We start from the raw sequence: 27,407 nt of genomic DNA, 5'->3' as shown, positions 1-27,407 counted from the left end.
GAAATCTCCAAAGACAGAGGTGCTACTTTACTATTCTGTAACATAATCTGTGCAAAAACTTAGATTTGCTGGACGATACAGGCAAAAAATTTGACATTCCAGAAATCGTGGGTGGGCACTTGCTGTACAAACCATTGGTACAGTTTACTTCTTGCTAACAGTATTTTCTTTGTTCAGCTGTAAAGCATTTCCTGTCACCCCATCTGTATCAATCATTCTGTCAAGTGAGGAAAAGAAAAATTTTGTGAAGCTGCCTTTGTACATTTAAGTTACCTTCTGATTATAATCTGAATAAGATAGATGCACATTGTTAGCAAAGCAAAAACTTAAAAAAAATTCTTTGCCTTCCATTGTTTAAAAAAAAATACATGTGAAAATTAATGGATTGAATAAAGCCACGTGGACCAAATATCCACTTTTTGACTGCTCCAGAAAGAACTACTTTGTCACAAAATATTACAGGATTCCAGCAAAATCTGGCCTTTAAAGTGCAGAAATTACGTGGTTTGAAACTGCAAGGAGAAACAGAATTTTTTAGTGAGGGCTGGTTCAAACTTTAGTTTGGGTAGTCAGAATTTCAAATGGATCTCGGTTTTATTGTTTACATGGATTAATGTCTGTAGTCATGCGATCAGCAGTGAATTAGAAGCTGTTTTCAAGATGGATGTAATTTCCATTTTTTTGTACCCAAAGCACGCTGGTCTTCCTTGAGCAAAGCCATCTGCGCAGGGAGAAAGAGAAATCCTTTGTTTTGGATACTCTACATATTGATGAATGTTTCTAAACTTTCTACTTCCTCTCCTTTTTGTCAGCTTTTTTTCCCATTTTGCCTATCTTTAGTATTTCTGTCCTGTGGTTTCAATCCTGCTTTCCACACTTAGGTGCCTCTACCTTTCTCACAGCTCCTGTAAGTACCATATTTTCTCTGTGGAGCTGTGCTGAGCTTTGTATTGACTTCTCAGTCAGTGTTGTTTAAATGTAAATGAATCCTGGCATTCTACTGGTGCTACTCCCAGGTCTTTCAACAGCTTATAAATTCCGATTCCGTTCTGTAGGGAGCGTCTGAAGTTCCCCTTTAGAGAAAAGTGGTACTTTTCTGTTGTAAGTAGCAACTGTGCTGCCTTCTGTGTAACCCAGCAGGTACTGTAAGGTATAATGAGTTGGCTCAAATTAGGAGCCTCTATTAGCTTGCATCTGCCCTAGATGTGTATGTGTTGCTGTTTTGTTCAAGGACAGCTCATAATATTAATTTCAAATGCTTAGATTTGAGCTGCTGCAGGTTTTTCTCATCTGAATGTCAACTGCATGTGACAAATAGAATAATATAAAATAATTATAATTTTTTTCTCTAATCAACCAAAAGGGGTGTTGAATTGTTTAATTACTGGCTTTGCCAGCATGCAGATGGAAAGGCTTTTCAGGTAAGTTGCTCCTACAAAATGCCTGAAATGGATAGTAATTAACAACTGGCTCTTCATTGGTATGTTAATTATGCTGCCATTTGTCCTGGTGCCTGTCGTTCTTTAAATGTTCAGTTACACTGAACTGAAGCGTTCACTTCCTGGCAAACACAGAATGTATCAGAACAGTTTGACTCTCAGATATATGCAAATATTTTATGGGAAGAGGCATGCCAGTAAATCACTGAGCTGCAAAGAACAAAAACAGTGCATATTTGTATTCTTCAGAGGTAAAAGCAAAACCTGTTTCTGAGGAACATGCAGGCCTGATTTTGAAAAATGGTCTCTAGTACTCTACCAATAACAATCCAGAACACAAGTAGGTCATTTTAGGGGCTTGTTACTGCTGGCTCTTTCTATTAGTAAAGGCAGGTGGACAGCTGGGTACTGTTAAACGCCCTTGAAATGCACATGCTTTAAAACTGCAATATCTGGAATGAAAAATCAAACTGGAATAGAAATACTTTTAAAACTTGGGATAAAACTCATTATTTTGAATGCAAGGAGAATTAAAGTAACTTCTTGTGAATAGATCACATTCTCAAATGTTATTTAATTTAGAGTTTAATTCTTTAGAGAATGCAGATTGTCTTCTGTTTTCCAGACAGTACTTTGCAAAGTGCATCCCCAATCTCCATGTACTACTGCAATAAATAACAGGCTGCATCTGATATGCCTCCAAGTCATTCAGTAATGTCCTGGAGAAGGGCAGGCTGCTGAAGTTATGTGGCTGACCAGCATGTGAGTATGAGTCTAGTTAGTATTTTAATTTGCTAAGCTGCCAGATGCAAAGTGGTTAATCTGCCCAAGGCACGGTGACCCTCAGCAGGTGGCAGAAGTCAACCCCTGAAATGAGGTGCTGATTGTAACAGTAGCTGTGGGAAGTGGATTATAGTAATAAAATTAGCTATAAAATGGCACTGTGTGTCACTGCCCTCTGAGTCATGCTTCATCTTTTAATGGACAAAAAATGTTGTTGCTGTTGGTTCTGCAGAGCTAACATGGGCTTGGGTGAGCTGGATTTCCATTGTGTTGTGTCCAGTGGAGTTGTGAGCAAAGTTCCCAGCTCAGTTTTGAGTTCAGCTTTAAAGACTTAAAAGTGCTGTTAGCTAGAAAAGCTTGGTTTGAAATGCTAAATTCTGACATTTGCAGCCACTGAGAGGCAGCTCATTCAGCATCAGTCTGTGGAGGCTTCCCTGTGAGAATTTGGGAAAAGAGAGGCCAGTCCGATGACTACTCCCGTGAGTCATGTTCATGTAATAGTGTTTGGGGACACCAATGGTTTCCTCAGATTTAGTTTTATTTTTTTTAAAGCATTTTTAAGAGATCCACTGGCTTTCTGCATATTGCTGGCTCACCCTGAAAATGCTCTGCACTTTCTGTAATGCGTAGTGTTTTGACCAGTAAAAAACAAGGCTCTCTAATGAAAACTTCCCTTTATTTTAATGAGATTTTTCAGTGGCCTTAGAAATACGATGTCAAATTATTGGAACTATGTAACGAATTAAGGATTTCTGGGGATAAAGTTTCCTCTGCTAATTTTTTTTGTTTTCATAGGCAATGTTTCTGGTTTATGAGAAAAAAAAAGAAAAATAAGTGTAATTTGCTGTGCAATCAGATTTGTGGGAACAGCAATTGCATCTTAGTTGCAGTGTATTTTTGCTTACCAGTGAAAGTTTGAAGTGTGCATTTTCATTGTTGAAATTAAAGTAAACGAACCATTGCTAAGAAAAATACAGGAGTATTTTCAAACTCTTTTGTGAGGACTGGAAAATAAGAATCCTTTCTAACTGCATGAGGTCGTTAAAAAGGTGCACTCAAGTCCTAATAATTAGTCATCACGTCCTTTCTTGCAGACAACTTAGCAGACCAGAGTTTCTGTGAAAATAACTTTGGGGGTATTCAGCCCTTCATTGGCTGTGAAGCACAGTTTATGTGGCAGAGGTATCTGTCTGTCTGCACTGCAGGAGGATTGATGCCTCCTGCCCACTGGGTTCTGACCATCCATGATCCTGAGCAGGCATGAGGTGTTGAGGACGTGTTCTGTTCTGGCTCTGCAATCATAGCAGGGATCTCCAGGAAAGGGGACAGGGGACTGCTGGGATTAAGAATTTCTTAAGTGAACGTTGACCGTCTTTCCTGAGTGCCACGTGTTGAGGCCTACAGAGTCCAAATTTCCCATTTCCAAAACACCTTAAAATGTGTAATGTCTCTGTAGATTCCCTGCCATCTCTGAGTTAAGGTTGGTCCAAGTGGAGCTATTGTGCTGGAACTGGATTCTCACTAAGAACAAAACATTCTAGATCAGACTTGTGCTACATGGAACTACTGTCCAAAAATATCCCATTACAGACATTTTAGAGTTAAGTATAAAATTTCCATTATGGATACTAACAGAATAAGACAACAATGGAGAATTTTCTTCCTTCTTTGTTGATGGTTGTCACTGTGAAGTACTTGGGTGTATACGAGTCTTTGGGTTCCTTGTAGTTTATTCAAGCTTGAGACTTAGATATTGAATGATCACAGCTGTTGGGTTGGTTTTCTTCTAAGTTAAACCTGAGTGTTTCTGGACTTTCTGTACTCTCTGATGTCTTCTTGATAAACCAAATAAACCTCTGCCTTTCTGAGATACAGTAGCCTTTTGTCTAAATATATGTTGATACTCTTTCACTGTTCAGACAAGCTAACCTACATTTCCTGACTCAAGACTTAATCTTACTTTTTTAATGGTCGTCCTTTCTGCTTCAGAACCTTTTGGTTCTGAACTGTAAATGGGACTGAGGCTTATAATGGTCTCTAACATTTTAGTGAAAGCTGCCAGTGCCAGTATCTTTGCTTTTCCCTTTTGTTACTTGTATTTCTCTCTCCGGGTTCCATGCATGTTTTAAAAAAAAAAGGCACGTAAATATATAAGTAATGTTTGAGGTTAGGCAGCTGTAGGATGGCACTGTAAATGAAATCTTAGCACTGGTGTACAAGAGCTCAGTTAAAAGATGGGTGGTTTTACTTGTTGGCATTTTGGTTGAGTAGAATCAGTTGGAGATGTGTGAGTGGGTGGAAAGAACATTAACGTGAAGTTCATGCTGAATTATGTTTTGCTTGAGGAAAACTATTCATTACTCTCATAGCTGGCACATGCCTCTTTATTCCTTCTCTAAAGTAGTATCTGACGGCTTTGATGAAAAGGTTGATATGACATTGAGGAATTGGTTCTGCCTCATCCACTGATGATGTGCGAAAGCCTTTTTGCCCTTGGCAGAACTGAACAAGCCACAGGCACTGTGCCAGTCCTCACTTTGCTCTAGGAGGGGCATACATGTGGTAAATGGTTCAGGGTGTGAGGAGTCTTGGCTCCATCTCTGTTACCTGTGGAGGTTAATGACGTTGTATTTGAGTTCAGCTCCAGCGCTTGTTGTGTCTCCACCTAAGCCCCTCTGTTGGTACTGGTTTTTCAAGATGGTTTTAAGGACAAAATGTTCTTTCATCATTGCTAAATTTAAAATGAATGTGGTGATTATGAATAAGAATTTCAAAGACCAGTAGATTGTCACTGTGCAGGAAAATTCTTGGCTGTTACAAACTGGCTGCATGTCCCCTGTGTGTCACTGGCTGTCTCGTGTCTGAGAACTGAGCAGGGAAAGAAGGCAGGCTGGTGGTACGGGCACAGGACAGGGCTCAGGTTTACTACAGATTTCCTGCTGAACCTCTGACAAGTAACATTTGCATGCCACAGTTAAGTCATGTGATTTTTGTTTCCATTTCTCTTACCTCCAGTTTGCATGTTCTGTTTATAAGACTGTGTATTCTGGGATGCTTTTTTCATTTGTGTCCGTTATAAAATGACATATTTGTGGGAGAGTGTGAAGTGTCTATCCTGGAGCAAGCAGAGAATATTTTCTTTTTCATTGCAATGTCCTAATTGATAATGTTTTAATAATAGGCTTTTATTGCAACCACATTTATGTTGGATTAGCAGAAATTTTTTCTCCCTTTGGGAAGGAGCAGAGATAAAAAAACAGAATATGTAGCTTCTTTCTCACTGGAAACAGCAGTTACTCTGTATTCCAGGCACATGAATAACCATTAATTTGTATTTTCTTTACAGAGTAGATGTGATATTTGGATAGTGTGCTTTTTAAGTGCCTTAGCAGAATATACACATGACGGATAGTTATTTCACTAACTAGCAACGATCCACCTGGCTTTAAAGTATTAATACAGGTTTTACAACTTATTTCTTGTTGTCTTGACTTATGGTTGTTTTCAACACTTGATTTGCCTTTGAAAACGCATTAATTTGTTCTCATCCAGTTACTGTTTGTATTAAGATTGAGAGCAAAATGTACATTGCTTCATACACCAAAGAAAGGATCAAACTATATAAAAAATACAGTTGCACTGAGTTAAAATTCTGATATAGTTTTCGAGTGTTTATTGTGTGTTTGCAAGTTGAATTTGAAAGTAGGAAAATGCATTATATGGGGGTATTTGGTTAGTGGGTTAACTCAAACTGCTCTTTAATTCAAGGCAATGAGCTGTCACTGGAAGTAAATAAATTTCCAGAAATCAAATCATGATTCTTTCTAATGTTGAAATATAAATCATAAAGTATTGGTAGTGATTTCTTGGTAAACGCATTTGGCTGCTACTGGTTGTTTGCTTTGTTGTGCAGGGTCCCCTGTAGTAGCTGGAACCTCATCGCCCAGCTTGGAATTCAGACTAATCTTGTGTGTCCTGTGTACTTGTCTGGGCTGCTCTTCAGTTAGCAAATAGCAAAGCAAAAACCTTAGTTTGGTCAATATTTACAGACCAATAATAAGCTTGTTTTTTAACAAACATCCAGTTTGTTTGCAGTGAGGCTTTTTTCAGTATCATTCTTCACTTCTGTATTTGATATATCCACAGAACTGTCTGTATACTTTTGGGAGCAAGTGGCTTGTAATGGATGTCAAATCATGTTTAATATGAGTATGGTGACATGGAAAAATAATGCTTTGTTGTTTTATGCTTTCTTTGTTTAGTAGTTCACTGGTAGAACATCCAGTGAATTCTTGTATTCTGTACTTCTGAAAAAGCAGTAAGAGCCTGGCTATTACTGATTGCTTATTGAAAGTCCAGCAGAGCCTACCTGAAAACAGCATTTTCTCTCTTATTTTAAGATTGGTAATTTCAGAAAGCAAAGTATAAAATTCAGTATTATAAAAGCTATTCAGGAAATAGCTCTATGAAGAAGTTAATCATTAAAATTTCGAAAATTCATGAGACATTTTTGGGTGTGTAGTAATCCTAAAGTAACACTAAGAAATCTTAGAGTTATGCAGCAGAGCATAGCATTTTGTATTTTCTATATGCCATAATGATGAGCTGTGCTATTTGGAGCATTTTTGTGGGAATAAAAAATTCTAGAATTTAATGGGAAACAAAAAGGCAAATGCAGCTACCTTTGAGTATCCAAAAGCCTGTGAGCTTTTGTTTTGGATTTTGTTGTTGTATTTTGTTTGTTTGGTTTGGTTTGGGTTTTTTGTTGTTGTTGTTGTTATTTGCAGATATGGAAGATATATGCGAAATGAACCAAAAGGCAAAATGTTCTAAAAAGCATTTAGTGAAGGAGCAGTGAAAGGTGGGAAAATCACTAAGACTTACTTTAATTGTAATTTTGTTTATTTGCAGAAAAATTCACAGTTTGGGAAACTCATCTGCAAAGATGAGGGTAGCTGCTAATAAGGGTTGGTATATCAGAACAGTTAAGACTTCAGAAGAAGTTCTGAAGCTTGTCCTTGGCGGGAGGTTGAACTGAACACATCCAGATCACTGAGAGGTGCCAGATGAGCCTTGTGGGAAGACTGCACTTCTCTTTTTGGGTGGCTTTTCGAGGTTCAGTTTGATTTGAATTGAAATTTTCTTATCCACAGCCCTTTTCCCGTGGTCTGAAGGCTGGACTATAGTGTTTCATAAACTGGGCCTGGGATTTGGAGAAGTGATGGCTTGGAGTAATAGATTACACAAGCAGCCTGTTCACTTGTGCATCTTATTTGAGTCATATAAAGTTTTTGAACCTTGTTGCTACTATGGGAAAGTGAGGTTGGCTGTTTTCTCCCATCTTTAGGGGAAAAAAAAATAAAAGAAACGTTAATCAGAAAATATCCTTTGACCTACTGGAAGTTCAGTCAGGGATAAAATGAACTGAATATTTACTATGCTCAGGCTGAGTTTTTGAAATGGAATTAAGTGTGGGATTTTTTTCCCCTGCAATTTTTAGACAGAGAATGCTACCTTAGAAATTGTGAGGAAAGGAAAAAATACTAAACCACACCCTATTTTTAGAATGTGTTTTGTGATGAATAGTTATTTTCTTTTTAAAGTATTTCACATAAATATTCCTATTCTTAGTAATAAATTGGGGTATGGAAACACCTAAAAGGCCCATTAATTATTGTAACATCAAATAAGCATCATTTGCTTGTTGATCAAGCAGAACTGAAGTCATTAGTGCTATCAATAGAATGCTGTTTAATGAAAACAATAGCATTCTGATTACCTAACAGTGCCCAAGGACACTGTAAATATACTGATAATTAAGTATTTGGTGATGCAAGTTGCTGTTCTGAATGAAATTTCAAATTAACATAGGCTTCTGAGGCACTCTTAAAAATCTTTGTAACAAATAACGAAGGCATTTGAAGGACATGAGTAAGTAATTTTCAATGAGTAATTTAAATCAGAGTGGTTTGCATTTTACATCTTTGTCGTTGGGCCATGCTGTTCCTGAGCTTTCTGCAGCTCATGGAGAGTCAGTGTCTTGGTTTCTGTGGGTGAACCACAAAGAGCTCAGGTCTTTGAGCCCAGCTTGGTCAGTGGCTTGCAGGGCAGCTGGTGGGTCACCACCACAGCAGGTGGTGAGTTTGGTGTGATGTAGTTTGACAGTCACCACTTCCTCAGAAATAGGATGTGCACATCTTTCATGGTCTTCCTTAACAGCCCCTCCATGACTTGGCTCACTAAGGTGACGACCAGAGAAGATTCCTCCTGCTCTGTTGCAGGTCAGGTACGACCACTTCTGTCTCGGTCTGGATTCTTGGATTTTCAGATTTTTAAATTTAGGATAAATTTTAGAAATACTTGCACCTGTGAACTTAGACAATGTTTTCTCAATGAAAATCCATTGAGCCAAGTCATGGAATGAATTCATTCACAAAAACATCTCTGCTCATTACTTCAGAAATATCTTGTCAAAGTTCTTCCAATGTGAACCAAAAGTTATAAATACTGCCTTGAATGCTCATGAAATCCCCTGACTTCTACTGTAGTTAACAGAAAATACGGACAAGTGATGTTGGCAATGACTTTCATGTGAATTTTGTGCATTTCTGGGTAGAGAGAAGAAGTAAAATTGTTGAGAGAAGACATTGGATTCCTTGGAAGGTTAGGCTGCCCCTGATCTGCATTTGGTTAAGATCCGGTTTGTTCAGTGTTGTAGGCAGATTTATTACCAATTAGCTTTATTTCTTTGCATATTTATAGCTATTGAGTAAGTTTTATGTAGTTATTAGGACTTTAAAGCACTGTTGTCTTTTTATGATGTAAACTGGAGAACTACAGTATTGATCTTGGTGGTTTCTTTCTTGTGTATTTTAATAGCAGTTTCAAAACAGTTTCCATAAATTAGTAGTTGAACTTGTACATGAACAAAATAGATTTGTGATCAAGCACTGATACTGTTTGAAATCCAAACCAGCTTCTATTGCTGGAAGGTAGTTGCTAGATAGATAGTAAAAAGCCAGACTTCTTGATAGAAAATCGTAGAAATGTTATTTTAAAATAAATAGTTTGAATATGAATGAATAAAAATGAAAGCTTAAATGATGTTGTAGTGCAGATAAACTATCAAGCAGTTACTATTGTTTTTATTTATTTATCATAAAACAGTTGCATAGGATATTATAAAAGGAAATTCGTTTGCAAACATTTTTTACTTATATTTTGAATTATATAACGGAGAGGAAAAAAGACGAGTTTGGAGAAGGACAGATAACAGTGATGGTATAAAACAAATAATGAGTGATCTAGAGCAAGGGCATACTATGGAAAACACTTGATTTGATTGCTAATAAAATAAATTATAGTGGTAATTGGCTAATTTCTTATATTTGTAGAAGAAACACGCTTAAGGAATATTCATATCCACTGCCCATGAAGTAAAAATGTGCTGTCCTGTCCCAGAAGTAAAAATTTTCAATCCCAGCTTGTCTTTTCCAGAACTGGCCAAAAGCAGGTGCTTGAAGGAGTGTAAAATCAGAAGAAGCATGTGTGGTGCTTCCCTTGGGTACCATCCCACCCTCCAGGCATGTGTGACTCGGAGGCTTCTTGAGACAGGCATGACATTTGATTTGTAGAGCTCAGTGAATTTCCTTTCCACAGTTTTGGACAGGCTCTACTAAAACCCATGTAATTTTCTAGCATCCTCAGGTTCCCATTGCAGAGAGTTTGGGGCGTCCAAAGATAGTCGTGGCTGGTCAGAAAGGCTTGGCAAAAATAGTAAGGGTGTGGAAGATATAAAAGGTGACAAGGGGGAAGTTGTGGGACAGTCTGACTGTAGCTGAAACAGTTTCATGTTGCCCTTGAGGAGAGGACTGGCTTGGGGTGACTCCCAAGAGGGGACAAGCAATGCAGTGGGAGAAGGAATCTAGGTTTACTCTTGTGTTTTATCTTTGTAGTCATGAGGGTGGCCAGCAAGGGATGTGACATTGTGCAAGGCAGGAAATGAGGAGTGGTTGGATGAGAGGGTTTATCTTTCTGTATAGACGAAAGTCCAATCTCAGTAAATCTTCAGAATGCAGAGGGAGATGTGACAGAACATGCCCATAACTGAAATTACAGTAAAGCTGATGTACAGTGGTGTGGGTTATTTTTTTTTTTAACTTGCACTTGAACAAATTGAGAGTTATCCAGTATACTCTGTGTTTACTGAGCAGCACTCATTTTACCAGGACCTTTTAACAATTAGTGATAATCTTGTGGGGCAGGGCTATGTGCAAGTGTTTTGCCTAATTCAGTGTTATTATGCCTGGCTTTAGTGTAGCTTCAGCTGGTCTTGCAGCTTCCACTTTACCTCCTGAAGTTTTACTGGATGAAATACAGCAAGTGTTTGTTTCGAAAAGGGAAAAAATTGTCCTGTACATGAATTTCTAATTGAATGCCAGCTAAAACAAGCTAAATGAAACAGCCTTGTTAAATGAAGAATTAATGGACTGAGTGTGATCTGTCTCTGAGAAACTTGAAAAAAAGTCACTGCAGTTTATTATTTTTTCCTGGTGTTTGTTTGCTCAGGCTGGGCGTGTGCTTTCACAGTTTGTGTGAGTTCATTAATGGGTCAGCTTTGGGCACTTCTGCATAACAGAACAGCCATATATGCTGTTTGCTCAGTCTGATGCTAAGTAAAAAGTATGGAAAATAACATTGAATGTTACCTTCTGTTTCTTGCACACAACTTATAATTATGCAGTTATTTTTGGCAAATACAAAATGTCAGAGAAGGAGAGAGAATCACCATTCATTTCAAATGGAAATGATGCATAGGGAGCTTTGTTTTTTGGTAATTTACTTACTACTTTTGCCATGTGTCAGTAATATCAACCAAAATAATGTCAATAAAACCAGGGCAAATTAATGGAAAAGACAATAAAGTGTAGAATTATGTTTTATCAGTGCATGATCATGTTTATAATGGCCGAAGACTGTCAGGTTCACATTCAGACACCTCAAATGGTCCTGCTACTGTTGACTACAGTTTTACTGTGACCCTTCGTGTAAGGACCTGCCTCCCTTCTTTTAATAATGTTTCCATCAATCCTGAAACAGCCTTTCAAAGCCAGATTTTCATCCTCTCTGAAAACCGGCCTCTTACAGTTGCTGCCCTACTTCCCTGCGCAATTTGCATGTTCAGTTTCCCACTTGTGACTATTTATACCTGAGACACTTGCCAAGTGCTGGAGGCTCAGGTTGTGTTTTCAATGTGAGTCTACCCCAGGTCCTTGGAGTTGTTTCTAGCTCACTTTCCCTCATGCATTTCCAGACCTTGGTTGTAGAAGTGCTTTTCTTCTAATTCATTGGTCCATTGTAATCACGGTCCAGACCTGGGCACTCTTCTGTTTGTCACTTCTGTAGTGAGAAAGATTGTCAAATTTTAGAGGCAGGCCAGGTGCTTAAGTTCAGGTGCATCTTCGAGTTCCTTCTGCAGTGCAGGTACAAACCTTGTTTTAATTCTGAGAGCGCTTATTGTTTTCCAAGACTAGAGACATGCTTTCAGGGCAGGAGCCATTTAAGCCTCTTTTTTAACCTTTCCTCCTTGTTTTGAATTCCAGCAACCTCTTTTGAGGGGAATGGTCACAATTTGGCAGGACTTGTCAGCAGTTGGATGTATTGGCTTATTAGAGGGAGTACAGGGAATAGTTCACCTCAGTCAGAGGCTGAATAGGTCAAGAAGAGATAACAAGGAATTATGAATAAGAAGCGGAAAAATAGCCAGAGAAAAATTCAGGGTCATAGGTGCCATGCCATTTGTCAGGAAGATAGGAGGAATGACAAAGCAGCTACCCCTTCCCTTCTTCCCAGCCTAACTTTAGGTAGCAAAGTGCATTTTCTGTCTATGCCTCAAGTTTAATTTTTAGTCTATAGCATTCCCTGCAGTAGGGGCAGAAGTGTGACTCCAGGTCTTCTTCTGGATCATGCTAAAGGCCATCCTGAGTTAATTCAGTTGTATATGGGTTGTTCTTGGTCATGCAGGCACTGAGCATGGATGTGGTCCCCACCCTTTTCTTATGCCCTGATAGCTGTGAAAATTGTTGTGCCTTGACCACAGGATAGATATTAGATATGGATGGATGGAATTACCAGACATGACTGGAATAAACAGAGTGATTGACATGAAAATAGGAAATAAAAATAAGAATATTTTCAAAATAGCATTCAAAATCACATAGTACTGTATGAAATAGTTTTTTTGTTTAAAGACTCATAAGATTGACATTTTTACAACTGGGTTTTTGGGTACCATGGTTTCTGTATCTAGTTTTGAATGCTTCAGAGGACTCTGATTTTCAGTGTCAGCTGCTCATCCTGCAGAGATCTATCTTGCATTGTCCCTCAAGATGAACACTTGAAGCAAGAATTCCCCTAAAGCAGACCAAATCCCTCTTAGTCAAGGTCTATTTCTAATTCTGTGTCTGCATCCCACCTTCTTTTGCACATCCTTGTGGTGGTGTTGAACTATAGGGCACGCAAAAAAGTATGGATTGTACTGAGGTCCCAGGGCTCCATGAATGGGTTGTGTGAATACAGCAGTCAGGTGTGGAGGCACTGTAGAGTGTTTCACCTCTTTGGCTTCTAATCCTGCTCTCCTGGTCTACTGATGGGGCATATGGTAAATATCTCTTAGATTTGTCACTAACTCTGGCATCTCCTCCAGAGTCACAGCAGAAAAGGCAGTGAGCAAGATGACTGGATTTGGCATCTGGAACACCAGTTAGATCACTCTCTTAAATTGCTGGTCCCTGTCTCTGCTGAACAGCCCCTCAACTGAACAGCTTCATCTCCCCCCCTGCACATCTGCTTAACATTCACCTGTGATGCAGACGGATGATAAAGCTCTGATTTTAATTTTAAAAAAGGGAATGTTTCTCTAGTACTGTTCCAGTAACCAACCATATGCCCTAGTTTTTCTTCAAGATCAGGGGTGAGCCCCCCCCACAGCCCCCAAAACGCAGGACATCGTGGTGGAGGGGGAAGTTTTTAATTAATTAGGGTTTATATATTATTCATAAAAGCCCTTCCTATCTTAGTAGCTATTTCCAGAACCTAAATGGTTAAAGTAGAAAATGTTAGTAATTTTGCTGCAAATAAATTGATCAGTATGCAAGACGGTTGTCACCGGCTGAATCATGGTCCACAGTTAAGGTAAACAGATCTGTGATGACATTTTCTGAGCAGAATACCAATGCTGCTACATTTCTTCCCAGAGGTTTCTGACTCTTCTTATATGCGGATAAAATTTCTCTCCTAGAAGGTTTTGTTCACGAGAGAGAAATAGCATCTTTGTAAGAATCTTCCTTAAAGGTGGGATTTCTTATATTTTGTGATTTATTTGTAATCGTGATTCTGTTGAGAGCATGGAAAGGAATGTTTTTGCTTTTCTGCATATCCTGTCGTACAGTAGATCTTTTTGATGGGGAGTCTATTTAAAGTGTCTGGCAATGGAATACAAGTAAAACAGTATTTAACGGAGTTATCAGGAACAATGAAAATGTTTTATTTTTTATATTCTTTGAGAGTGAGCTCTGTTTTATAATCTCTGTAGTTAACACATAAAAGCAATGACTAAATATACAGCTAGATTTCTAGCATTAGTGTTTCTGTGACATATTTTTGACTACATGATGGCTTCATATTTTAATTGGCATATTCTGAAGTAAGATATATGATAAATTTTATTCTTAAATGTCTCTGTGCTAGGCAGAAAATCCCCTTTGCAATTGACTGCAATCAAAACCTTTTAGCTGAGATGCATCCAACTCCCGTATGACTTCAGGGTAATGAAAAATACAGTTTCCAAAGAAGTTTTTGAAATCTGCTTTCTCAGAATATTTAAAAGAACATTTTAAAATCTCCGTGTATGATGCTGTTGATGGGAGAGGGCACGTTTGTAATTCTGTGTTTAGGCTTAGATCCACATTTACTTGGAGGTGATTGACATCTCAGTCATTCTATGGATTAGTGGCTGGAAATCTGTCGCATTTGTATTGATAAAAACAGAATCTCCTTCGTTCAGTCAGATGCTGGTATCTGACTTTAATCCCATTTATTACAGTAGATGCTGAAGGATAAAAGAGCCCTGTGGAGAGCATGCTCAGTAACAGCAAACCTGGAACTGGTCGTTAAAGTCAATGTCAGGGATTCAAAGTCTCTTGGAGTTGGCAGAAGCATTTCTCCAGTAGACTTTGGATTTAAACCTGGCCCTGTCCGTGTCTGGTGTTTGTAGGCAAGGGGAGTATAGTTTGGGTGCTTGAGTTGCTGAAAACAGTGTAGTTAATAGGACCTTTTGTAAGATGGACTTGGAAAGTCTTGTCATGCACGGCGTCTGGTTGTATTTCAAAGCTGCACAGCAAGATGCATGGCTGTGATTTCTGGAGAGAAGCAGAGCAGAGACCATCAGCCCCGGAGCTGTGTGATGCAAACTGTGAAGACATCTGGCCAAAGAGCTGAACTTCTCTGGGGGATGCCTGAGCAGGTCACAACATTTGTGTCAGAGACAAGTTAAGGCTGCATTTCAGGTGGTGGTTCTGGGGTGGGGTTCAAGATTTAAAGTTTGGCCTTAAGAGCCATGGTTTAATACTTCTCTGCCTGAGAAGTCCGGGTTCATCGTGGTGTATTGCACTGTCCAGTAATTCTTGCTGTGATTGTGGTTCTCATGCACTTTCACAGTATCTTTGTGCAGCATTTAGCTTGCTCTTTGTGTTTTGCTTTGTGAAGAGCACAGTAGCTGTTTCTTGTGCAGATCTATGTAACAGAGTTTGAGATGGACATGGATTTTATTGGGAATAAAACCCTGTGTTTTATCCCTGTATTTTTAATATGTATTTGCAGATTGTTTTTCATTTCAAAAAGATCCCTGATTATTTTGGGGGTGACTTACATGTGGCACTGGAGAAAAGTGTAATATCCAAACTTGGAGTGTTCAGCAGTGAAATTAATTCTGGATGGAAATGGAGGGACTAATTCTGCTGCTTTTACATTGAGCACTGACATTGTCCCTGGATTAATGAGGCCCCTCAGAGATCCCCAAGATGAATATAAGTATTAGGGGCAGGATCAGGCCTGCTTCCAGTGGTAAGACAAGAGCTGTAAGGTGTCATCTAACTGGAAGAATTGTAAGTGAAGATCACTGAAGATTGTGAGTGTTGTGTTTTGTTTTAATAGCATTTCTGTGTTTTTTGGCAGATCTCTAGGTAACTCTGTAACCTTCAAAATTAAATATTGTATACATTTTTTTCAGCAAAAAGTAACTTCTATTTGATGCTAAGGAACATCTTTTAAGTAAAGTTATTCAGAACACTGCCTTGATGCTTGCAGATGATTTTCATGAATGTTCAGCTTGACCTTGTTTTACTTTCTGAGAATTATACCCTTGTGCTCATGTTTTAATTTTGGGTAAAGTAAGCAGCACTTGCTTTATTTCTGTTGGAAGAAGGAAGGTCCACTCTTGGAACATTCAATCTCAAAAAGAGAACAGCTTGTTTCATAACTTTTGTTGCGGCTGAAACATTTCTGTGAACATCAGTGTTAACATGTGTCTGGATGTGGGTTTGCTTATATAAGCCTGGAAACATGATCTTTACGATTGTTGACCTAGCATGTCCTTATATATATATATATAAATATCAATATCAATAACCAACTTGACACCCTTCTGCAGTGCTGGACTTTTATGCTAGTTTATGCTCCAGCAGAGTAACTGGGACTGCCCTCAGTTTACGTTGATGTAACTTCACACAATTGCAGGTTACTCTTATGATTTTTTTATGTTGGTTTTTTTAGCTCTGTGTTCAGTTCACACACTACACCTTTTCTTTGTTTTGTTTATGGTAATAGGCTCCCTGGAATGCCTCTCTACTACAGTATTTCTATCTGAGACTCTAATTTATGGGTGTCTTTTTTCATCTCTCTTGTTTTCTTTCCTGAGCAGGCACAGACAGGTAACTTCTCAGGTGCTTGGTCAGAGAAGCAGCTGATGGTTCCATCAGATTTTGCATCTGGCTCTGCCTTCCCAGGTTGGCCCTCATTTCTGAGATAACATGTCAAAGTTTCTACTTTTCTCACCAGCTGTATTTTATAAATGTAAAAATATCATCTTGTCTTTTTTTATATGCTTGTGAACGAGTAGAGATGAAAGTAATTTGAGAAGTAGTTCATATCCATTCCTTGGTCTCCTCAGTTCTTTCAGCCTTCAGCAGAGAACTGGTCCTTTTGTGAGCCAAGTTTTTACAACCAGAATCCATTGCTTACGTTTCTGCGCGACCACCCAACTTCGATAGGGCTTCCAACACCCTGTTGGCTGCAGCTGAGCACTTGGTCACATTGTCATCTCTGTTCTTGAAGTCCTCCTGTGGTGCTCTGGTGTCACTGTATGCCAAGGCTGTGTGTGAGGTGCTTCACTGCTGCTCTGGCTGCCCTCGCTGGGGCAGGTCAGGTTCAGGTTGTTCCCTTCTCTGTGCTGCTGTTGCTCTTGGAGTTGCCTTCTTTGCTGTATTTCCTGCCTGGCTTGAAAGAGACCCAGCCCTCTTGGTTTCTCCATCTGCAGAGCTCTGATTCTGTTGTGTAAGGGAAGAAATTTTGGAAAGTGACTGCACTTCTTAGCAGTGTGTGTCCACCTTCGAGGGTCTCAGGAAAGCTGCAATAGATGACACAAGGGCTGGTGTCTCTTTGACATGGAAACTCTAAAAGTGTCCTACAAACTGATGTATGTGCAGGTTTGTCATACCTTCAGACTGTTGTATAATGGAAAGTCTTCTGATTTGAAGGGCCTGAACCTTTCCTTCCTCTTATCTGAGCTTTCTTGTGGATTAATGAGAGTGGATCCCCTGATTAATTTTTTTTTTGTCGTGTTTATATTTGGGAAATGGAGGTTTTTGAAGACCTCTTTTTAGAGCAGTCAGCACAATGACCTTGGTTTCATTCTCCCAGGACTGTGAAGATGTACGTGAAGGCTATTTGGTGTAAAGAAGTTACTTTTGGTATTGCACTGTTTTCGATGTCCCATTCTATAGAATCAAGATACTTATATAGTAACTCTTTGGCTTATACCCTTTTACATCAATGATCTATTTGTTGCAGAGTGTTTTATTTCAGGTGTTTTTGGACAGTGACATAACTGAGCCTCTGGTTTGGTAGTTTGGCCATTCCTTTAACCTTTTCTTTTTCTTTTTCCTTATACACAGTTTCTGTTTGTCCTTCCTACTTGAAACCTGCTAGCTACCCTTGTCTCTTTTATCTTCATACATGAAAGGCTGAATGTAAGAGCAGAAAAGCAACTCATTCTGCCTATCCACAACCACTCAAACTGCAGAATGCTCAAAATGTATCTGTCTGGGTCTCCCCAAGTTGACAGTGGTGAGAACAAGTGCCCTATAGAAAGAGGTTTGCTCAACCTGTTTTGGATGTACCACCAAGCATGGGAATGCATATGGGAGTGCAAGGGGACTTTGTTTCCTTTTTAGTGATGTGTAAAGTTGCCTTAAATAGTTAACTTTGGCTTTTAGACTTTTAAGAGTAGATTAATCCAGCCTGTTTTTTCATCACCTTTGTTTTAGATTGAGGAAGATGAGGTTACAAGAATTTCTCATCACAGGAACAAAAACGATATTGTTTTTACTCTCTAAAAATACTGCTCAGAGATGATTGAAATTGTTTTACAACTACTACTTTAAAAAAATCTGATCTCCTTGATGATCTATACTGAAATGTGTTTCTGAGTGACAGGGACACTTTGTAGGTAGATTTATTATGGTTTTTACCATCTGCTTTAATAAATGAGCGAGCAGAGCATTTCAAAATGACCTTCAGTTCTGTCCATGAAATGTGAGTTTGAATGTTCTGAATGAATTATGGGCATTAGACTGCTAAGGGTACTTATTCTGGAAATACTGATTTACTGTTGTTTGGATGCTCATGCTTTTATTTGTATGGAAATATGCTAATGTACATTAATGTTGTGTTTCCAGATAGCTGCAGCTTTAGCCACAGTGGGACTTTCTGTGGTGTGGGGTTGTAGGCAGAGATCTCATTGTTTGGCCTTGTAGACTTTGTTAAAAAATATTGCTCTGTTGCTTTTTAGTTGAAGAGGAGTTAATAAAAGTAAATGTACTAGAAGAAATCCATGAAATCAGTGAACAGATAAAATGTTATTATTTGAAATGCATAATATTGCATAATGGATGTATATAAAGTATGGCAGAGATGGAAGTGCTCTCCAGACATAATGAAAGAACATGGATTCCTGTTTCCATAATTGAAGGTATTTTGTACTTATCTGTTGGGAAAAAAAACCAGGATTTTTTAACAGATTTGCTTTCCATTAGTAATTATATTTAGCTATAGCTCCAGATAACTTGCCAAGATTTTTTAAAAAGAAAAGTTGGAAGGAAGATGCATTTTCTTTCAAGATAATTAAATGTTTTGACTGTAGATTTTACCTCCAGAGTGAATAAAGTATATCTGCATTTAAAAGTTATAATTGCTCATATAGTTTATAAGAGTTACATAGAGGAAAAACATGCTTAATCCATGGGATAGAAGGAAAAGTTATAAATATGTTATATTCCACTTTTCTTTTTTGAAGTGTTATTAATAGGTTTTATAAATACTTGCATTAGTGGTATGAAAACCATTGCATAAGGTGAGCTCTTGCTGTTTCTCGGGTCAAAGTTTAGAGGTTTGAGGAGCCCATTAACTTGTGTCTATACCTTGAGCACTGGCAGGGGGATGAATATCAGCCTGGATTTTGGGCTCGGTTCTGCTCTGCAGGACACCACACAGAAGTGCAGGAAACCTTCAAGCCTTCAGAACATAAATAATAAAAACCAGTGTCATCTGATAATTCATCTCTACTCTAAACTCTTGACCTCTCTGGCAAACTGAGAAGGTGGTTTTTTTTTTATTTTTCTTGAGACCCTGGTACCACAATCCACAGCTTCATTTGTCTTGGGAATTCAGCTCTGCATTTCTGTACAGGGCACTTTAACTGTTGCAGAAAGGTTGTTGGCCTTTATCTGACAGCCCCTTGGAGACATAAAATGAGAACCATTAGGTCACTTGAAATACAGAGGTATTGTCTGTGATTGTCTCCCAGGCACTGGTAATGGCTATTGACACAACTGGGCTTCTTGTAAGGGAGCTGTAAATCTGCTGGGTTTTGGTAGGAGAGTTTTATTTTTCCTTTAGAAATAAAATGGAAAACTTTCTCTGTTTATTTTGGAAAGGGCCTTTATCTAATGTTGTCACCATGGGTTTCTCCTCGAAGGTAATGAATTAAATGATTTCCCCCACCTCTTTCCCTACCTCTGCTTTACAGAAATGGCATCAGATATTCCTGGCTCAGTGGCCTTGCCAGTGGCTCCAATGGCAAGTGGACAAGTGAGGATGGCAGGATCCATGCCTTCCAGAGGGGGAAAGCGTCGCTCTGGGTAAGCCATTTCTTTTTTTTTTTTTTTTTTTTTTGAGGTCTGGAACTGGAAATTACTGGTATTGTAAAACTCAAAATGTACCTATATGTATGTGTACATTTAGTATGTAATGTTTTATGTATCTAAATTACATTATGACATTAGTCACTGATGTTTTGTTTTTCTCTTCAAAATATCTGCTCCTTCTGCAAGATCAAACGTGCTGCTGTGTGGCTTCTTGTTTTGCTTGTTTCAAAAGACTTCCAGGTTTGGCAAAGCATCCAGAAATGGAGCTTGGATCCTGTGACTGTTGTAGATGTAATGAATGCATATTGCCTACATCTGCTTAATCCCAAAATGATTTATCATGTGAATAAAAGCAGCAAGTTTGCACATGCAGACTTATCCAACTTCACCTGAAGGTTGCACTTGGACTCTCTTAAATGGAGGCCTGTTTAAAGATGTTTTCTTTATAGTTCCAGGTACAGAAATACCATGAACAGTCCTCCTTCACAAATCATGGATTATGATATTCTGGGTCTCTCTGGAAGTGCAGCACAGTCTGCTGCTGGGAGAAGGGCCTGAAGCAAATTCAGCCCTTACACAAGTGTGGGGGCTCTGCTAAAGAAGAAGGAGGAGCCAGGGAACTTCAGAGGTTGATGTGGTACAGGGATGGTTTTTCCACACCAGATTGCTCTGTGGCAACTCACAGTAATCCTCTGTGTTAGAAGAAAAGTGTAGCAAGAGCTTCAGAAGAGTAGAAAATTCTTCTCTAGTATTACAGTAAACCCCTGTTTTTATCAGTGGTTGATCACATATAATAATGGTCTTTAGGTGATGCTTTCTCAGAGATACCTGATCTGAGACTGCCTTCAAAAGAGATTGATTTGGTCCTGAATAAGACAATGGTAGGGCTTAACAGGGTTGATAGTGGGAGTAAAACCTTCAATGAGGGGCACCTAAGGAAAAGACATTATTCCTTGTGAGGCTGCTCTAGGGATTGTTTGCCAAGGTACATTGCCAGTTTTAGGTGTCTGCTCAAGTAACAGTGCTGGACTCTCAATCTTGGAGTGAATTAACAAGGGAGAAGGTGGTCTGTGCCTCCAAAGGGGAGCTAAGTTGGTGTGACATGAACACTCCGGCTGTTGTTCCGAGGCAGATTCCTTTGAACAGAACAATCTGGAGATCTGCTCACAGTGAGTGTCCTTCCTTTGCTGAGCTAGCTGTATGAAACTGGTCTGAGAGACTTCTGAAATCTGTCTTTTGACAGGCATCACATTTTTATTTTCAAGCTGCTGAATGAAAAAACCTTTTTAAACTTGCACTCAAAAGAGGAAACAAAGCATTAACATATTTTCATTGCTACCTAACATAGATAAGCTTTTGTGCTTTTGAGTTGCAGGATATTTGATCTCGTTTTTGATCATAAACCATGTCAACTGTGAGTACCAGTTTGCAATTTACTGTTGCCAAGGGTTGGTGCTGCTGACTGTGAAATATTCTGATTATATTAAGTACTGACTTGATATTAATTAAAATGCTTTAACTGTTGTGTTTTAAGTATTGTCATCTATTTGCAAGAAGGTGGAGTGAGGGGAGGGTGAGAGGAACATAAAATCAAATTATTTTAAATGTATTTAACATGCAAATTCAGTGAGTCAGTATAGATTTGCTTTTATACCCAGATGGTGGTATTTCATTTGTGCACCACAGCTCTGAACTAATAGCCCTTCTCCAACCCTGAGCTGAGGGTGCATTTTTTTTTTTTTTTTATGCTCAGTGTGTGTGTATTCAGACCTTGAGGGAAAGAATGCCTGCTGTGTCTGATTCCTCCAAGCCTGTCTTTGAACAAAGTTGCAACTAACACTTAGTCCTTTCATTACTGTCCTGGCGATACATCTTTGTACACCTAAATCCTTGGGCATTTTAGAAATGAATGCTTTGTGTCAGACATAAAGGAATGGAGCTGGTGTACACAGCCAGCTTTCCCAGTTTGGGTTATCTCTGAAAATTGTTTCTTTTCTCATAATTGCTGAGGCAAGCTGGCAGAATAATTGCTGTATGGACTTGAATGTAGATTAGTTTAAACTCATTGGCTACCCAGAAGGTTTCTCTGCCGTGTAGGCATTTGGCTTCATTGACAGCTTGGAAAAATATTTTTCCTTTCTATGAATTACACCAACTGCTTTATGGAAAAGAGTGACAGCATAAGATAATGCATTGCAGTGGTCAATGACTACCTTAGACTAATGCACCCTCAGTTCTTTATTTAATGTGTTTTTAATTTAGGCTGTGCTGTGTTAGAGAATAAGGGGCTCTTTCACCTTCCTGGCTTGTCTGTACTTGGGCAGGGAGGGTTTGGGGGTTTTCTGATTATTTGGTTTCAGTTGCATTGTTTTGTTCTGGTCTTTTCTTTGACCCAGAACTATTAAGATCTGGGGAGGAAGAGACCTCAGCCCACCATTGTACCCCCACAATATTTTACTGAACAAAAGGCTGTAGTACAGATCCCCATCTGCCTCTCAGCTGCATCTGCTCCTGACCATTCCTGCCTGTGCCCTTCCTACACTGTATAATCATGGCAAGCATCTTTTGACATTTCCTGGGAATTTTACATAGTAATTTTGTTGTAGTCTTGAAATTCTCTCCCATCTCAATTTTTTAACCTGTGCAGGTCTACCTTGTTGTAGAGTTTTAGGGGGGTTTTGTATGAAAATAATTGAGAATAATTAAATTTTTAACAATATTTTTATCACTGTATTTATGGTACCCACACATCTTTTAAGGAAAATACATTTTAATAAGTACCTCATACATCAGGCCTTTTCACGATTGATGTGAACAGTATGAAAGACAAAAACAAGATTTATGCTGTCTCTTCAAAACAAGAGAGCATAGTGCAGCTCTTTTTAAAGCCTCTTTTTAATGGGAATTTTAAATGAAGATAAAAGATAGTCTTTCTGAATTTTCTGAAATGATGTCATTTGTCTTCTGGGAGGCTGCTTCTACTGTTTTGCTAATGTGCAGTATATTCTATCTAAACAGAAGATCTTATCTGTCAGGGTATGAGGAGGTTGATGGAATATTATTTTTACGTGTTCTGCTGTGTTCTGCTAAAGGTTACAACTGATTCACTGTCTTCCCCTCTGCCTCACTGTAAAGCAGACACGGTGGATCAAGCAGGACATTGGAATCAATGACTTTATACCTGAGATTTATTTTTTTTAATGTTTCAAAAGGGTTTTTTCATTTTGCACAGGGAAATGTGAAATTAGGAAATGTGTTTATTAACAAAGATGGGACAAAGATACATTTTGCTGTTACATTTTTACAAGTATTGATAATTTTAATGAACTTTATGTTCAATATCTGGATTTTTTTATAATATTGCATTTGGAATAAAGTCAAGGGGTTTGGGTAGTTTAACAGAGCAAAGGCATTATTTAAAGATTTAGGGTACAGACTGATAGTGCACCCTAAGCACTCAGGTTATGCCATGATGAGCCCACTGTCGATGTGGGAGTTGTTACCTATGGTATTAACCCATCTAAGGTGAGAAGCTGATATCCAACCATCTTGATAAGTAGGTGTGTTAGTCCCCCTTACTTCTTCAGAGGTGGGGACACAGCGTGGGCAGCAGGATCAAGCCTTTAACTGTCATCAGCTTCTCTGTAATTCTCTGCATTGTATTCCAGAAATCATAAACTAGACTAAATGCAGTAGAGCTAATTTTTGATTTTGGGGGAAAATCCACTCAGCTGGAGTATTTGGCTGGAAGCTAAGAAAATCATAGAATCATATCTACCAAGGCATGAGATCTCAGTGTACTGGAGAGGAAGGAAAAGAGTTACAAAATTCATCTGTCCCATATTAAAGCAGTGTCTCATAAAATCCCTGAAGAAAGGCTTTTCCCCATAGGTGTATATTTTTTCTGCAGCCCTTTCCCTCCTGGTTTGACACTGGAGGTTTCTCTCAATTGTGTTTCAGTGAAGGACCTGCCAGATGTGATGCTTTTGTGAGAGGTTTCAGGTGGAGCCAGCCCAGTGCTGGTCTGATGTGCCCTCCACTTATGGACCAGCAGTTCTCCTGTAACTTTGACTTTCACATTTTCAGTGTGGGCAGAAACACTGCAATTAGAATAACTCAGAAGTTTGTTCTGGAATGTCACCTGCAGGCACGTTATTATATGTGGGGAAGAAGCAGGTAGGTAAGAGGAGACCTTTGGCTAGGCAATAATATGTAAATGTTAAATTGCTGGGAGTATTGTCTGTGGTAAAAGGGGAATTCAGGCTGCTGGTGTCAGCACTGAAGGCCACATTTTGGGTGACAGCAGCAGCTGGGTCCTGGCTTAGCTGCAGCCCCATGACATGGGTGAGGGCACTGGCCACTGGAGGTCGGTGGTGTTCTGCACAAGGCAGCTGAAAGGTCACAGACTTTGGGACCGGATTTGGTGGTAATTAGATGAGCAAAGATGTAATTTGTAATGAAAATGATGATTACATCAAAGTTAAGCAAGTTAAATACACAGCTTTTCTTACGATTCTTTGGGGAAAATGGTTTTCCCTCTGCTTCCTTCAGAAATGAATAATCACTATAACCATCTGGAAAATATTACTGTGACTTTCCTAATATTGTGTCCAATTCCTGTGCTGATTTGCTGCCCTTGTCCCAGTTGTATGGAGATTGCTGTGACTTGGACACATCTTTTATGGGCCAGTCTGTCTTGGTTATCAGAGTTAGGAAGTGAGGCAATACTGCCTAGCTGGCACTTCTCTATGCTGATGTAGTTCTAGAGAGTGTTTTTACATCATTGTTACCACACCCTAAACATAGAAATCTCAACTTGTAATTGGTAGGAATTCTTTTAATACTGAGATAAATGTCATTGTCGCTTTGCAGGGATTTTGCCTTTAATAGGACTTATATGTGTTGTTAATATGAAGAGTGTTACATATGTAATCTGTAATTGTATGAAGTTTTATTACAATGAAATGTTAGAAAGCCTAGAGTGTCAAAGAAATCTGACAAAGTTGTTTGCAAAACAGATCTATGATTTTCTATCTACACAAATTAAAGTGACTAATCAAGATATGTATATCATACTAATGTATTATCTTACTGAAATAAATACACTAATACAATAATTGTATGTGGTAATTTTATGTCACCTTGGTTCTTACTCTAAAGTAGTGGCAGAGTCACCACCTTGTGATTGGGATATATATATTTGTCCATCTCCTTTTAAAGTATAAAAATGTATAAAATGCTTTGGAAATTATTCTATTGCTTAGCTTTGTAGTGGCTTAATATCAGTGAGAAGGAGACAATCACACTGCCTAACATAGGAAACTAATTTAGATGTCTACTTTAGGAAGTTAATCTTCCCAGTCATTCTGTGTGAGAAGTGAAGATAGAGGTTCCTGCTTTTTGTGGCTCCTCGGAGAAGCCAAACTGGAGGGCTGGGATTTGGCCCAAGGAAGAGCTCATCTCTTCTGCTGACTTAAGAAGGAGGTCTGGGACATAAGTCAGCTAATGAACTGCTTCTAGGTCTGGAGAATATGAGCAAGACTGGAATCTGCATTCGTTAACATCTCTAGTCAAAACACAAAACAAACAAGTTTGAGAACCACTGGCTTGAATGTTCATGGCCCCATTGCCTGTGTCTTGATTACTGATTTGGAAATCTTGCTTTCACAGAATGGACTTCGATGATGAAGATGGGGAGGGGCCCAGCAAATTTTCAAGGTGAGCATTTACAGAAGAGTCAGCCAAATCACTGACTTCTCTCAGTGAAGAAAGACAGCTGTCTCACTGTTGATGTTTTAAAGTCAATATGAATATGGTTGCAGAACTTGCCAACAACTTGACCCAAATTCTAGTTACTGTTTTTATCAGCTTCCTCTGCAAATTAGGCATCTCGATAGAAATCTGCCTAATGTAGTTATTGGTTTATAAAGCTGACAGTGTGTGTGTCATAATTTCACTCTGCAGCTATGTCAAATGAAAAAAATTGTGATTTTTAGCTTATATTTCAAATGCTGTAGATGTACTTTGGCTATTTGACATTGCTGAAGTTGTCTTTCTGCCACTGAAAATGGAATTTTATTTCTAATTTATTTCAGATGTTAACTGCTTGTTAAGACAATTTGACAGATCCTAGAGGTGGATTGAGTTTTTTTAAGATTAGTGAGCTTTACATAATGTACCATTAGGCGTAACTGAATAGTAAAAGTTGACAAAATAAATGTTAATTAACGTGGAATATTCTAAGCTAGAAATAAACAGTAAAGCATCATTGTCATTTTCTCACTTTTCCTTTTCATTTCTGGTCACACTGTTTGTGTTTTTTCATCAGAAACCAAGCAGCTGCAGTGAGGGGTGTAGACACTTTGAGGCTTGTAGGTAACTGCTGATTATCCAAATTGTAATTGCAGCTCTCTAGCAGCAGCCATGTTGAAACACAGCTGTCACTGTAGGGTTTAACAGATCTCCCTAGTCAGTCTGAAAGATAAGTGTGCTGAAGATACGCTGTAACACTCTATCGGAATTTACTGGACAAGACCAGCAGCACCCCTGTTGAGCTGATGTCATTTACAGAAAGGCTACTCCAGTCCTTGCTGTTAAAACTGGCGATCTGAGGGCTTACTCCTAATATTTGCTAGAAGATACATGTTAAGGGAACAAGGTTTTTGATGAATAGGACCTGATTCATGCCTGCATAAGCATCAGGGTTTCTAGGCACACTGGTGCACGTGTTGGTCTTTCTCCATTCTGGCTTCAGGTTTTCAAAGTTTGCTGGTGGGTTGAGCCAATAGTTCCATTAGTTTTATTGGAGAGGTATACTGTGATGTGCTTAGACTCAGTTGATTTTAGATTTCAGATCAAAATCTGGTATTTAAATCTGAAATGCTGTACAGACCTCAGATTATCTCTTTTTAGAGAGTACAGAAAAACAGTGCAGAGACAACCCACAGCTATGTTCAGACATCCTCTTCTAGCTGCGCTCTCTCTCTCTTTATGACTTTTCTCTTCTCCAGGGTGCTCACATGACTGATTCCTAGCTTATCTCAGTCAAAACTATTTGGTTAGCAAAGAACTGCTGTTTAAATGTTTAAGCTAACCCAGCTGGCTTTGACTGAAGTGCCTGAAGGAGCATGTGTGCAGAAAGGTCAGCTGGGAGACTGGAAATAAAAAAGCAGTAGTTGGAGGCAATAACATCTTCAGCCCAGTCAGGCAGAGAAGGATGAGTAGAAAAGCCCCAGGCTTGTGGGAGCAGAGGAGTAGTGGTGTAGTACAGTACTCCACGTGAGTTAACACACTTTGCTTCTCAGGGACTGCCAGGTCAGCTCAGGTATCTCTGCATGGCATCTCATCCTCACACGGAGCCGTCTGCATGTGCTTCCCACATGGTGGCATGTGGCCATTCCTCATGGAATCTGTCTTTTTGTTGGAAATTTTTAGTCTCGGCCTGTTCTCTGGGCACAGTCAAGGGGAATAAAGTGGCATTTTCACTTGAATGTTTTGAAGGTGCTGGTGTTAAACGGAACATAAAGACAGCTCAAGTCTTGCTTAAGCTTTGTCTTCAGTGTTTGAGTCTTAATGAGGAAGGAAAATATGAAACTTCATTAGGAACTTAGTTTTAATTCAAGAAAAAAGAAAAAATTCATTATTAGTTTTTTAGAAGAGAAAAACATGCTTATTTAGTCTGTATTGCTTTGTTAGCTAATACATG

The 27,407-nt window shown here is 38.9% G+C and overlaps 1 protein-coding gene across 6 annotated transcripts in view; it reads left to right on the top strand.

The window, feature by feature from the left end:
- The window catches only part of ARNT2 (aryl hydrocarbon receptor nuclear translocator 2), a 97,506-nt gene that overhangs the window by 5,777 nt on the left and 64,322 nt on the right, over positions 1-27,407 (top strand). For 3 of the 6 annotated variants that reach the window (XM_064668954.1, XM_064668951.1, XM_064668950.1), the window contains exons 1-3: positions 18,456-18,528; positions 19,585-19,696; positions 25,373-25,420. In XM_064668954.1, coding sequence (XP_064525024.1) covers positions 18,462-18,528; positions 19,585-19,696; positions 25,373-25,420 — 227 coding nt within the window. In that variant the 5' untranslated portion in view covers positions 18,456-18,461. Of the gene's footprint in view, positions 1-13,445; positions 13,575-18,455; positions 18,529-19,584; positions 19,697-25,372; positions 25,421-27,407 lie in introns of those variants that run through there. The other 3 variants (XM_064668953.1, XM_064668956.1, XM_064668955.1) reach the window with 2 other exon arrangements.

The sequence above is a fragment of the Pseudopipra pipra genome, chromosome 12, assembly GCF_036250125.1.
Source record: "Pseudopipra pipra isolate bDixPip1 chromosome 12, bDixPip1.hap1, whole genome shotgun sequence".
NCBI classification, from domain to species: Eukaryota; Metazoa; Chordata; class Aves; order Passeriformes; family Pipridae; genus Pseudopipra; species Pseudopipra pipra.
Note: the sequence above shows the minus strand (reverse complement) of the source record. Positions and strands in the feature narration are given on the sequence as shown.